At 37.2% G+C, this 13,044-nt stretch overlaps 1 protein-coding gene across 2 annotated transcripts in view; it reads right to left on the bottom strand.

The window, feature by feature from the left end:
* The window catches only part of LOC118444581 (uncharacterized), an 8,317-nt gene extending 4,630 nt beyond the window's left edge, over positions 1 to 3,687 (bottom strand). Inside the window, exon 1 of one of the 2 annotated variants that reach the window (XM_035872980.2) lies at positions 1,506 to 3,687. In XM_035872980.2, the coding sequence (XP_035728873.1) occupies positions 1,506 to 1,746 (241 nt within the window). In that variant the 5' untranslated portion in view covers positions 1,747 to 3,687. The remainder of the gene's footprint in view (positions 1 to 1,505) is intronic. The other variant, XM_035872979.2, reaches the window with a different exon arrangement.
* Between the last annotated feature and the right edge of the window lie 9,357 nt (positions 3,688 to 13,044).

A 13,044-nucleotide genomic window follows, 5' to 3' on the forward strand; every position in this document is an offset into this window, starting at 1 on the left:
AATTTAGCAAGAATAATAACAACGATCGACGGGCGGTCCACTGAGAGAGAGAGAGAGAGAGAGAGAGAGAGAAAAGAAAAAGAGAGAAAGAACTCAGAAATACGTCGTAAATTATTTCGCCTAATGAAGTCGCCGGCTTCGAAAAACGAGACGTCGAGATTTATACACGCTTGGATTCTTTGTGTCCATTTGAGAAGCTTTCTTGAGTCTTTCCTTACGATTTCTTCATTTTTTTTTTCGGTTCGTTTCATCGATTTCGTTTTATATATATATATATTTTTTTATTTTTATTTTTTTTAATTTTTATTAAATACGTACGTCAGTGTGTGTGCGTGTATATATGCATGTATATGTCGTATTTTTCCCCTGAATCGAATTTATTACTATTTTCATTCGTGGACGATTTGGTCATACGATTTATGATCGCCCCAGGTAGAAACTTCGATCGAGACTTAAGCTTCACGAACAATACCATTCGTACGAAAGGAAAGAAGATAGGATCGTGCCGAGTGGATGGAAAAAAAGCTCGAGAAATTTCCCTTCCTTCCTTTCTTCCTTCCTTCCTTCCTTAGTTACTTGCTTCTACCGACCGGATAGCCGTGAATGCTGAGAAACTATATATTCGCGCGAGTAAGAAACACTCACGATCCTTCTACCTGCTGAGCGAACACTTAGAACGAGGGATATCTTTCTCTTTTCGTTCGAGTATATTTTTTTTTTAAATTCGTAGATCAAGAAACAAATTTATGATTTTTTTTCTCTTTTTCCTTTCTTTCTTATTGTTTTATCTTGTTTTGCTTTTCTTCTTTGTTTTTTCTTTTTTTTTTTTTTTTTTTTAACTAACTAAATCCTATTTGGAATGAGAAATGAAATAAAAGAGATCGTATACGGATTAAAAATTAATAATTAATAAATTCGTGAAATAAAATTGTAATATCTTTGCCAAGAAATAATCTCATAAATCAATAAAGCTAAATTTAAGAAGGGCAATTAAAAAAAAAAAAAAAAAAAAAAAAGAAAAAAGAAAAAAGAAAAAAGGAAAAAAGAGAAAAATAAGAAAAAAGAAATCATTAAAATCACATTACAATATCTTGATAAAGACAAAAACAAAGGATAACTCTTCTGTTCTAATAAAATGGAACAAAGAAGAGATCACCTTGGAATTGGATGAGCTTTAAAAGGTAAAAATAGTAACGAAAAGGAACTAGATAGAAAGTAGGAACATTTGGTATCTATTGATCTTCCTAGGAAGAGAATTGCAATTGTCCAAGAGAATAGAGTTAAGGGCCGAAGGTATGCTACTTCCCGGAGGTTGCGAACCCGTTCGGCGATAACGAAAGGGCAAAGGTCGTGGCTAGCTCGCGGCTAGCTCGCGACGACGACGACGATGGTGATGGTTGTTGTTGTGGTTGTGGTGGTGGTGGTGATGGTGATGGTGGTGGTGGTGGTGATGGTAGGTGGTGGTGGCAGGCGCAGCGCGCATGGTGAGGGAGAAAATTGCTTACCAGGCGTGGGAGGAGGATCGGCCGGAGGATCCGGGAGTCGCGGCGGCGAATCGAGAAGAGTGAGGACGCATAGTGCGGTGACCAACACTGCGACCAGGCCAGCTCTGCACGCTCTCTTCGTACAGGCAACCAGCATCTTCTTATTTTCCCCTTCTTTTCTTATCTTCCTAGACTCGTCCGTCCGATAGTCGATCGTCAATATTTCGAATATTTTCGTTTCATCTATCGATCTCTTCCACATTTGGCAAAACCGATATGATAAAGAATTAAAATGTTTATTAAAAGTCTCTCGATCATAGATCAAGACTAAGCTTTGTTATTGGTATGCTCGGATCAATGATCAATTTACTAAACGATCGATCACGTTTGACAGCTTAGAGTTTAATCACAAGGTCGATGCACGTGACTCGATTTAGAAATAAAGTACTTATACACTTCCAATTCACTTTCTATTAGGTCTCGAAGAACCTGAACAAAGACTCCAAGAACTTGGAACAAGACTCCGTCACGTAGCTTGCACTTCTTTGGAATATTTCAAAGTTAACGAAGGTGACGATGCGAATGAACGTCACCTCCTAAACACCCCTCGATCCGCACTAGGCTCACAGCTTTTTTATACTTGCGACCTCGGTTTCTTCTTGGAATACATTGATCCTTTTTCGTGCACGGAGGGTCGCAGGACACCTGGTTAGAGTGGTAACGAGAAAAGACGGCTGATCTTACTCGCCTAAACGAGTCGCTCGTACTTTCGTCTCTCTCTCTCTCTCTCTCTCTCTCTTTCTTTCTTTTTCTTTCGTGTATGAGAACAAGCACGAAGAATCTGTCTTCTTGGCCGCTCGTAAAAAGGATCTCGTTTAAGACTCAACCTCCCACGCGACTCTCTCTCTTTCGCCTTTGTAACTAACGGTGACCATTTATGGTCATCTTTGAGGTGTACCTTTCATTAGACTTCTTCACAGATTTTTAAATTAAATTTTTGATAATCTAATAAATCTCAATTAAATGTAATACTTGAAAAAGTATTGTTTCTCTCTATTTCCTCTCTCTCTCTCTCTCTCTCTCTCTCTCTCTCTTTTTCTCCCTACCTCTCTCTCTCTCTCTCTTTCTCTTCTCGAACTCACAAGTTTTTTAAATGTTTTTTATGCTTCAGGTGTCGTGCGAATGTCCGATCCCTTGAGAAAGGACAATGGTCTTTCATCTCTTTCCGTTCTGGTTCCTTAGGATCACGCTCCCAGACGCAAGCTGGCGTGACCATTTCGAATCCATTCGATGTACCTTCGATTTCATCGTTGGTCGCCACCTGAAACCGGAACGACTCCACCTAAGTTTCTTCTTCTTCTTCTCCTTCTCCTTCTTCTTCTTCTTCTTCTTCTTCTTCTTCGAGTCTCCCGATCGTTCTCGCCCACGAGAACATTATACAAGCCGCAGATCGATTTTCGATTTCCTCGCTTGTTTCTCTCTCTCTCTCTCTCTCTTTCTTTCTCCTCCTCTCTTTCTCTCTCTCTCTCTCTCTCTTTCGATCCGTGGGAATAGGAACTTTCTAGATTACTTTCGTGGTAACGGGATGTTCCCCAAACTTCCTCGATGTTTCAACCGTAGAAACCGATTTCGATTTAGCTTGTATATTACATGATGCTTATAGAGAATTTGTTGGATTTAACTTTGGTGATATTCAAGATAAAGGAAAAAGCTCACAGTTTTTTATTTCTTTTTCTTCTTCTTTTTTTTTTTTTTTTTTTTGATCACGAAAATAAAAACAGACGGGAAATAGAAAACTGTCAAATGTTTACGTCACTGATCACTGCTTTCGTTTTTTTTAATTTCTTCTTTTTTTTTTTTTTTTTTTTAATTACTCACTTCATAGACATTGGAAAAAAATTTCTTTAAAATTCTACAAAAAAAAAAAAAAAGAAAGAAAAAGCGAAAAGAAAAGAAAAAAAGAGAAGTACTAAATGTCGAATGAAAATTCTTTAAGTTCGTGAATAAAGAGACGCACGAGTCGCACGTGGTCGGCGAATCGAGCAGCGGGATTGGTGCAATCTAGCCTGCGCGAGAGTCGAGAGCGTACTGCGTCCACGCGGGAGGTTAACGCGCCAGCAGAGCCTTGCCACGACTCGACGACTTTGGACCCGTTGCCTTAGCATGCTTTGCCAATGCGCCTTTGCGCCATGCTCGTCCCCGTAACTCGCCTCTGCATTGCCTTGCCTTTACCTTGCCTTTACCTTACCTTCCCTTGCCTTCCCTTGCCTTCCCTTGCCTTCCCTTGCCTTCCTTTACTTTCCTTTACCCCACCATGTCTAACTTCTCCTACTACTCCTCTCAATCTTTACCATACTCTATTTCTTTGTCTATTCTTCCTTTCCTTTCATCGAAACTAACTATCATGCTAAAATTATTTTTCATTTGCTATTTGTATTAAAAATTTCTTCGCCATTTTACAATCCATCGATCTTAATTAATTAAATATCTAAATATGCACGATATATCTCTAATATTATCATTAATGAAAATAAAATTCAAATCAATTTTCATCGAATCGATATTAACGTGCGACACGTATATCGTCATGTATTTTTGTAATATTATAATTTCATTCGACAATTTTATCTTTATCAGTTTTATTTTAGTTTGTTCCCAAACGTACGGAACATTGTGGTTTAATAATAAAATTTATGAACGTAAGAACATATGTTATACGTTGTCAGGTTTATTGGAAACGATCAATGTATTACAAGTTTGTTGTTATCTCAGGATACATATATATTTCTATCAAAGTATACAGTGAGTTGAGTTGAGTTGTTACAAGCCAAGTTATCTAGAAAATTCTATTAAAGATTAACCTCAGTTTAAATAACTCATCAGTTGTCTGATAGATGGATAGGTTAGTGAAATATTGACATGTAACAGATTATGTTACTCAATTTGTGTACTCCGTTTTCTCAAAAACGATATCCTCTGATCGTATCCGTATGATACATCACGATGATTTCGATCTTGTGAGATTCATCACACGGCGGCTTTTCTAAGTTCCCGAGATTTCCTATCCGAGCTCGTAGCTCGTCCCGATTATTCGATCGTATCTGGTTCGTATCTAACATCGACTAAGTGCTTACCAGATGGAGAGGTAGATCGTAAAGCGATATTATCTCAGCACCGTTGTCGATACTGAGTCGTGATCTCACTGGGACCACTGATAATAGAATCGCGTGGTTCATTAACTCTTCTTTAGCTCTTCATTCTCTGTTTTCGATCTTCTCTCTCTCCCTCTCTTTCTCTCTCTCTCTCTCTCTCTCTCTTTCTTTCTCTGTCTCTCTCTTTCTCTTTGGAAGCGTGCTCGCTCGACCACTGGTCGTGTTAATTTTATTTTCTTGCCAGAAAAGGCCAGGCATATAAATAAGAGCGTGAAACTTGTTTTAGCTTCTCCCAAGGATGAGTGAAAAAAAAGAAAAAAAAAAAAAAAATATATATATATATATATATAAAATAAAAAATAAAAAAAGAAAGGAAAAAAGAAAAGATCTAAGAGAAGAAAAAGAATGTAAGAAAAAGTTATTCACTCAACTTTTGGTGTAATTAATTTTCTAACGTTGTTGTTCTCTACGATAACAGAAGGATATCTGTAATGTCTTTCCATCCTTTTTAACCATCATCGTTGTCATCTTTTTCTCTCCCGAGGCTCAAAGCGACCACCGTGAAGCGTGCGCTACTTGTTCCTGTCAAAGTCGATTGCTCGGTGAACGATGAGGTAGAAGAAGAGGGTAGAGATAGGATATATAGAGAGGGAGAAAGAAAGAAAGAGAGGAAGAGAGAGAAAGATGGAAAAAGAAGACTAGAGGAAAGAGGAAAGAAGCGTGTAGAGAGGAGCAGCTTCATTTAAATCATCCTGACGCCATTCGCCCACCGGCACGAAGGATCTCGAAGGGAGACTTTCTTGCGGAAATTACTTTAAACGTGCTTTTGTGTTGTACCGTATGTGATACAAACGGAAAGGGAAAACCGCATCTCTTTCTTTCTATCGTGGTAGGAAATACTGAATGGATTCTCCCCGATCCTTACTCTTACCTTCCACTTTGATTTATTTCAAGAAAGAAAGAAAGAAAGAAAGAAAGAAAGAAAGAAAGAAAGAAAGAAAGAAAGAAGAAGAAGATAGTGCCATACGATCGCATCAAAGAATTTCAAGAATCTTCGAGACGTATCCGATGAATCCAACAAACGTGCTCGTTCGATTCCCCCGTAACATTTGTCATTGCATTACTCAGATTCCATAAAAGGAGCCACTTAATTTCACTTAACCATCTATTCAACGATTGTTCTGATCTCGTGCAAGTTAAATGATTAAAGTGGCTAATTGTGTAAGTATCCGCTCCGTTGAAGTTTCGCAGAAGAAAGCTCGTTTGGATCACCGTCACGTAATTTGCTGTTACAAAGTGGCTAGCCGCGATTTGTATCGAGGACGATACGCGGTGGAAATAAGGAAAAAGGGGTGTACGCGCGCCGTCTTATAGCTAGGGACTTTCGTGCAAGGTCTCTCCTTCTTCGAAGGCAAAGGAATAACAAAAAGATTGACTAGGGGAACCCGCTGGGCTCTACTGTCGTCGCAAACGGCGATCTTCCTAAACTTATTAGCTTCGCTGTAAGAAACTCATAAATGCTTATGACTCGCCTAAGGACTTTTTGTCTTTCGATCCACCCGAACGATCCACTTAAAGGGCCGCGTTTTGTCGGATCGTTCAAGAGAGCAACTGAAGAGAAACGACTATACTATACCATATGTCTCTCTCTCTCTATGTATATATATATATATATATATATATATATATATATATGCATACATGTATATTTGTGTGTGTGTGTATGTGTGTTACATGACATCAACAGAGTAGAATAAAGGAAGACACAGAACACATCGAGTCCCTTCGACGTCATTTGTAATGCCGGATGGTCTAATGATGCGCTTGCTCGTGACAGCACGCGGAATAAGAGTGGAAGCGTGCGAGTTCAGCGAGGATTCATCGCTGTCTCTCCCGGTACGTAAGTTACGAGCCAATGTAAGAGCGTGCACGTAGTTAGATACGAGCTACACGTTCAAGTCCCGTGCACACTCGTCGCGCGCGATCCTAATAGCGCGGGAACACGAAAGCTTTCGAAGGAGGGGCACCTGTCGCTCTTAATATCGATCACGCTTGGGTTCTAGCGTGACAAGCTGAGAAACTCCATTATAATAAAAAAAAAAAAAAAAAAAAAAAGAAAAAAAAAAAAAGAGAATAATAAAAAAGGAGTCAAAGTTGGTCAACGATGAATGACTAGGATACTTTTAAATTCGTTCCGCAATTTTCAAAATAATCCTGATCATTCATGCGCTCAGTTTTCAAATACCATTCAGAAAGAATGAATTTTACGTTTTTAACAAAAACTTGAAATCATTTTAATGATTCCAGTTTCGAACCGGATACGTCATCGTTTCTTTTTGAATATGTATCGTTTAAATTCAATTAAAAAAAAAAGAAATAGCTGTAATTAATACTATACACAATATAATTATTTATAAATGATTTATATAGAATAATAGTAGTTAAATATTATTGATTTTTCCCAATATTTAAATTTACTTAAAGTAAAAATTCGAAAAATTTGTTTACCTCTCTTGTTATTTATCTCTTATATTCTTTTTTCTTCGCTGTTATTACTCCAAGGTAAGCGCCGCCGTGAAATTATCGCGTACAGGCAACCTAGTGATTTATTGTTCGTCGAAGAAGATCGATGCAAGTCGGTCGGCTTAGTGCGACTCGCCGGACCGTATCGCGCCTTTAGTTTAGTCTTGCCGGACGGTGAATAATACATTCCATTTGTTCGAGAAGGCTCGAAGCTATTGCTTCACAAACTCCTCTACATATTTTCCTTTTTACTTTTCTATTTCTTCTTCCTAAAAACATTCGAACGGTACCACTGAAATAAAAAACAAAACCTGATTTTGAAAATGAAAATTAGTCCCCGAGGCCGTCAAATTGTTTTTTAATTTTAATCTCGAATATTCCCGATACAAAAGTTAAAAAGATTAATATCGTATTAATTTAAATCTAGATTTTGTCGATGATAGCAACACGTAAAATCAATTAAGATGAACGATTAGGAGATGAGTGGGGGAGGGGAACGATAATAACCAAGGATCGTGATCAAAGGAAAGAAAGGAGTCTCGCGTTCGTGGTCAAGTCATTTCCTGGTTGACTGGCAGTTAAACAAAACGCGAGTAGTTTATTTAAAAGAAGACTTCGTTCGTTCCGGTTGGTCGAAGGACAGCCGATTAGCGGATTTATGCATCGCTAATTATTTTCTTATCCCCAAGTCATAATAGCTTGGCGTACCATAGCTTAGTAAGAGCAAGGATGCAGTCGTTTCCTGTGTTGCTCGGGAAAGCCGATCTTTGGCTCGGTAGCTGCCGTTATACCGCCCATGGCGAGAATCTATCGTCATCTTACTCGATAAAACGTGCGTTCGATGATCTTCGGGGTGATTAATCGACGGGGATATGCTTGGCCGTTCATCGCAACCTATCTTGTGGGGTGCGAGCTCGTTCGAAAGCATCAGGGCTGCTTCGCTATCATCCTCCTCTCGTTCTCTACTTTTTCTCTTCTTTCATAAGTAAAAAAGAGGAAGTTCTCGAGTTCTCACGATCAAAGTAATCGACGTTAAGCCGATCAATACTTTTTTTTTTTTCTACATGTTACTCCCTATATAGAATATAATAGGTAATTCGATTAAACGTAGCCGTATATTCTTACTAGGTAATTTCAATGTTCTAAAGACGATGACTTATGCGAAAAACGTCGACACTCGTTAAGTAACGAAGAAGCTTTCGCAAGCTTCTTTTCAGAGTAGTAATAGTAGTAGTAGTAGTAGTAGTAGTAGTAGTAGTAGTAGTAGTAGTAGTAATACGAGTGAACGCATGAAAGTAAAGTACAAAGAGCCATAAGAACGAGCATAGTATAGTATTAAGCGGAAGTAGACGGTTGCTTGCACAACATCGGAGAGAAGAATTGTTTCCCACCCTATCTCTTTTTCTCTTATAGATTCGACCCCTATCCTTCGAGGGTCCGCGTTAGCTTCGATCGATCCAAGAATGGATAGGATTATTTGCGATGTAATCTTGCCAAGACGATTCACGTTCCTTGCAATCGAAAGGAAATATCGAGAAAGAGAGAGAGAGAGAGAGAGAGAGAGAGAGAGAGAGAGAGAGAGAGAGAGAGAGAGAGAGAGAGAAGAGAAATAGAAAGTATTCGTGACCTTACGATTTCACCTTACAAATTGAATTCCCACAAGAAGAAAGGAAACAACTCTTATCGCGATGATAAATAAGACTATTAATTGACATAATGATGAATAGCTAAACTATTTATGAATGATGAAGAAAGATTATTTCTTATAAAAATAAAGAAGAGAAAAAAGGAAAGAAAAAAAAAAACAAAAAGAAAGAAAAAGAGAAAAAGAAAAAAGAGACAAAAAAGAAAAGAAACTGGTCACACATAAATCGACAAAAATGGAACAAGGAAGAAACTTGTATCACAAAAATCTCAGACGTCTCCTTAGAACATACTTTTATGGTCTCTTCTCAGTATGCCTCTATGGCAAAAGCTCTCTATTGGTAAGCCGACGATCGGCGAATAAAGATTACTACGAGGCCCTCGAGAGCACTCATCGTGACCCTCTCTGATACTCTCCAGTAAGCCGGTGACTCTAGCCAACCGACTAAGAACGTTTTTACATATATACAAGAAGTGATCGTGTACTAAACAAGCTTCCTCTTGAGAGAGAGAGAGAGAAAGAGAGAGAAAGAGAGAGAGAGAGAGAAAGAGAGAGAGAGAGAGAAAGAGAGAGAGAGAGAGAGAGAGAGAGAGAGAGAGAGAGCATTGGCTTAGAGTCGTTCACAGGAATTGCAACTAATGCGAAGAAAAACTACGTCCCTACTTATGACGTTTTATTACGTTACGTAATAAGATTATTACTATTACCACTACTACTACTACTACTACTACTACTAGTAGTAGTAGTAGTAATAGTGATAGTAGTAGTAATAGTAGAAGTAGTAGTAGTAGTAGTAGTAATAGTAGTAGTAGTAGTAGTAATATCGTCATCGTCACTATTACTAATACTGCTAGTACCATTACTACTCCTAATACTAATACTAATACTAGTTGCCATGTACTTATGCTCTTCCATTAAAATGTAGTCATTATATTTACTGCGCAAAGAACGAGGGGACACTCGGAGTCCATGAAGAACGATAAATCTTTTTAAAGGACTACTTTCCCACGTAGACTACTTTACCATTTTCATTCTCCTTTGGTTACTTCAACGTTTCACTTATCTCTATCTAGCGTGTAAATGAAAATTACACTTTATCCTAATTGTCATGGTAATCGTCTATATGCCTCTTAAGCGGACGAACGGAAATGAATTTCAAAGAGTTGCTGGGAGAAGTCGTTCCATTCTCTTTTTCACGATATTATATGTATGTGTGAAAAATTATATGACGTAAATAACATAGTTCCGAGAACATTTGATTTTCGTATCGATAGATCCTCCGATCGAAATTCACGAAGAAATGAGAAAATCATCGAAGCGGAAACGTCCGGTTTTGATTGGGAGTGACTTCTCGCGAAACTGGTTTTTCCTTCAAGAGATAGCTAGAATTTGCGTGTACTCTTGAGTTTATAGGAGAAAGAAAATAAGAGGAATAAGAAATCTCACTCGTCTCTTTACTACTGAGACAGCCTGAGGGACGGCGTCCGAGGGAGAGAAGTTCCTGCTGCGAAATACGTTGTATTACATGCGTGGGAGAGATATATGTTGAGAAAATATACATGTATGGGTATAAGTTTACGGTAGAAACAATACCGATTGCATTCAATCTTAACAGATAGTCAGGCATTACTGATCGCTGGCTAACCAAAGCCTAAGTTGTTTTCTTTCTGATAATATCGGCAACGATGTTTCTAATGTGTTCTGATGAATATTTATGTTGGTAAAATCAATAAATCGTTTTGTCGATCCAATCATTATCATTATTATTTTATTATGAAGAACGAAGATATTGGATAATCAATTTGAAATTCTTTTCTTCTTCTTCTTCTTCGTCTTCTTTCTTTTTTTTTTTTTTTTTTTCGTTTAGGTACATTAATATCTAAATGGATTTAATATTGGTTCTTATCGATGGTAATTCAGCTCTTCAACGTGACATAATGTGGTACATAAATTATAAAGAAAATTGCTACAAAATATTTTCTATATAGGAAGTCATATTAAAATGATCACACTATAGAGGTTATCAATTAAATGTCATTTTTCTAATCGGACAATGAATAGATTAACATGATTTGTAATCGTATTGGATGATTAAAATGAAATTGAATAACTATTTTTAAAAGAAATATACTTCAGACCGATCGTTCATTAGCCATCGACTCATTATCAAAGTCATTGAACGATTAATTACACTTCATGATGAAATCAATTAATAAGGATCGTTCGTCCATAGCAGAGAGGTACAATAAGAGAGATCAAATAGAGATAATAACTATCCATCGTTTAAGAGCTTACGGATTTACGATGTTGAGTAAACTACTTCTATCGTATCTACCGATAGTCTTTCTTTTATCTTTTATTTTTTATTCTTTTTATCATTTTTTTTTTTTTATTTTGTTTTTTCATTTATGGTTTAACCAAGCGCCATGAGAAACCATGAAATCGAGGCGCTTCTGTGAGATCGAAAGATCAACGTAAAATTTCCGTATTTCCTATCGAAAAAGTCAGATGAAAGATTTGAACCACGCCCCCATCATTATAACTCGATTACGTCGAATCGTCCTATCTAAAAGACCTTCGTAAACTCTTCTGTGAACTTACATCTGCCCCTACGATAAAAAGAGAAAAGAAATCAAAAAGAAGAAGAAAAGAAAAAAGAAAAAGAAAAAAAAAAAGAAATTACCGTCACCGGTATATGTACCATTCATTTTATTTCGAATCATTGTGAAAACGAAATGATTCGTTTTATTGACCTTACCTTAAGAGATTTTCTTTTATTATCTTGTATAATAGTCCTTTCGAATCAATTAGAAATCCCATAAAGTAACAAAAGTATGATCTTCGTTCAATCTTCGTTTAACATTGGTCTTATAACGATGATTGTAAGAACAATGAAAATGAGAATGAGAGAGGAGAGGAAGTAAAAATTTCGAATGATCCTTCCTTTTTTTTTTTTTTTTTTTTAGATGAAACCAGTAAATCGTATTTCCAAGAACGCTGTTCCTTGCTTACTGAAAAGGTTACGATGAAATACAGAAAGTAAAAGAGAGAGAGAGAGAGAGAGAGAGAGAGAGAAAGAGTGAGAGAGAAAAGCAAAGAAAGGAAGCCGAAACGAGGCAAAATTGGCGAGGATAGAGAGACTGCTGAGCGAGAAATACCGACCTCGGAATTCCTAGAGGCCACCGATATTTGACGTAAGAGTTTTAATGCATGTAAAATGTAACGACCACGGCTGGTAACCTCGAGAAGTAACAAAACCACTAAATTATCGGCTTGTCCCATTCCCTTGGCAAGTATCGGGTCGAGTAGAGCATAACCGAGACTCGATCATTGTAGTAATATAGGTGAGTGTATCTGGCTGTGATCATTTAATGATCTTGAATACAAATTATCTTGGAATTTAAATCATTGGAATAAACTTTTAAGATTATATATGTTATTTTTTTTCTTTTTTTTTTTTTGCTTTCTCTTAACAGATATCTACCACCGAAAAAAGATTTTAACCTTTTTGCTTTGTTCTAATTGACAAGTCAAATTGCTTTTGTATAAATTAATCAATTATTTTTACATGACGAACGAACAAATGAAATAAAAATAATTAAAATATGAATATGGAGTTTCGACGATATGGTTCAATTATAATGGTACACTATCAAATAGTTGCCAGCTCTTTGTTCTATAATAGCCTTCGAAGGAAGGCCATATAATTTCGATTTTACATTTAATCCGTTCCATATTCGTCGCACAATGGAAGTTATAACTTCGTTAAAGGATATTTCAAACGGATAACATCGTGGTATAATCGTAAAAAAAAGAAAAAAAGGAAAAAAAAATGCGAAGAAAGAAAAAAGGAGGAAAAAGAAGAAGAAGAAGAAGAAGAAGTTGCACCAACACCAAAAGGACTTCCTTTTGCAGTATCTCCTCTTATCCTTTGATTTACAAAGCTTGCTAATATTCTATTCCTACTTCCTGGATAAGCTCATACTGTTCGCTACTAAAGTTTCGAGATGGTTTCAAGGAGTATTACGCGTTCCTACTTGCTCGTCTACACGTGAGTTCGATGATCATGGTAATTTTCACGTGAGAGGAAGAAAGAAAGAAAGAAACAAAGAAAGGGAAAAAAGGAAAAAATGAGAGAGAGAGAGAGAGAGAATCCTCCTATGTAGGTACACTACTCTTTATGACGACGATACTCACGGTAGAATCGTGACGGTCTTCGCATGACCTTCGCCCGAGTCAC

The sequence above is a fragment of the Vespa mandarinia genome, chromosome 15, assembly GCF_050613455.1.
Source record: "Vespa mandarinia isolate Hongniang chromosome 15, ASM5061345v1, whole genome shotgun sequence".
NCBI lineage: Eukaryota > Metazoa > Arthropoda > Insecta > Hymenoptera > Vespidae > Vespa > Vespa mandarinia.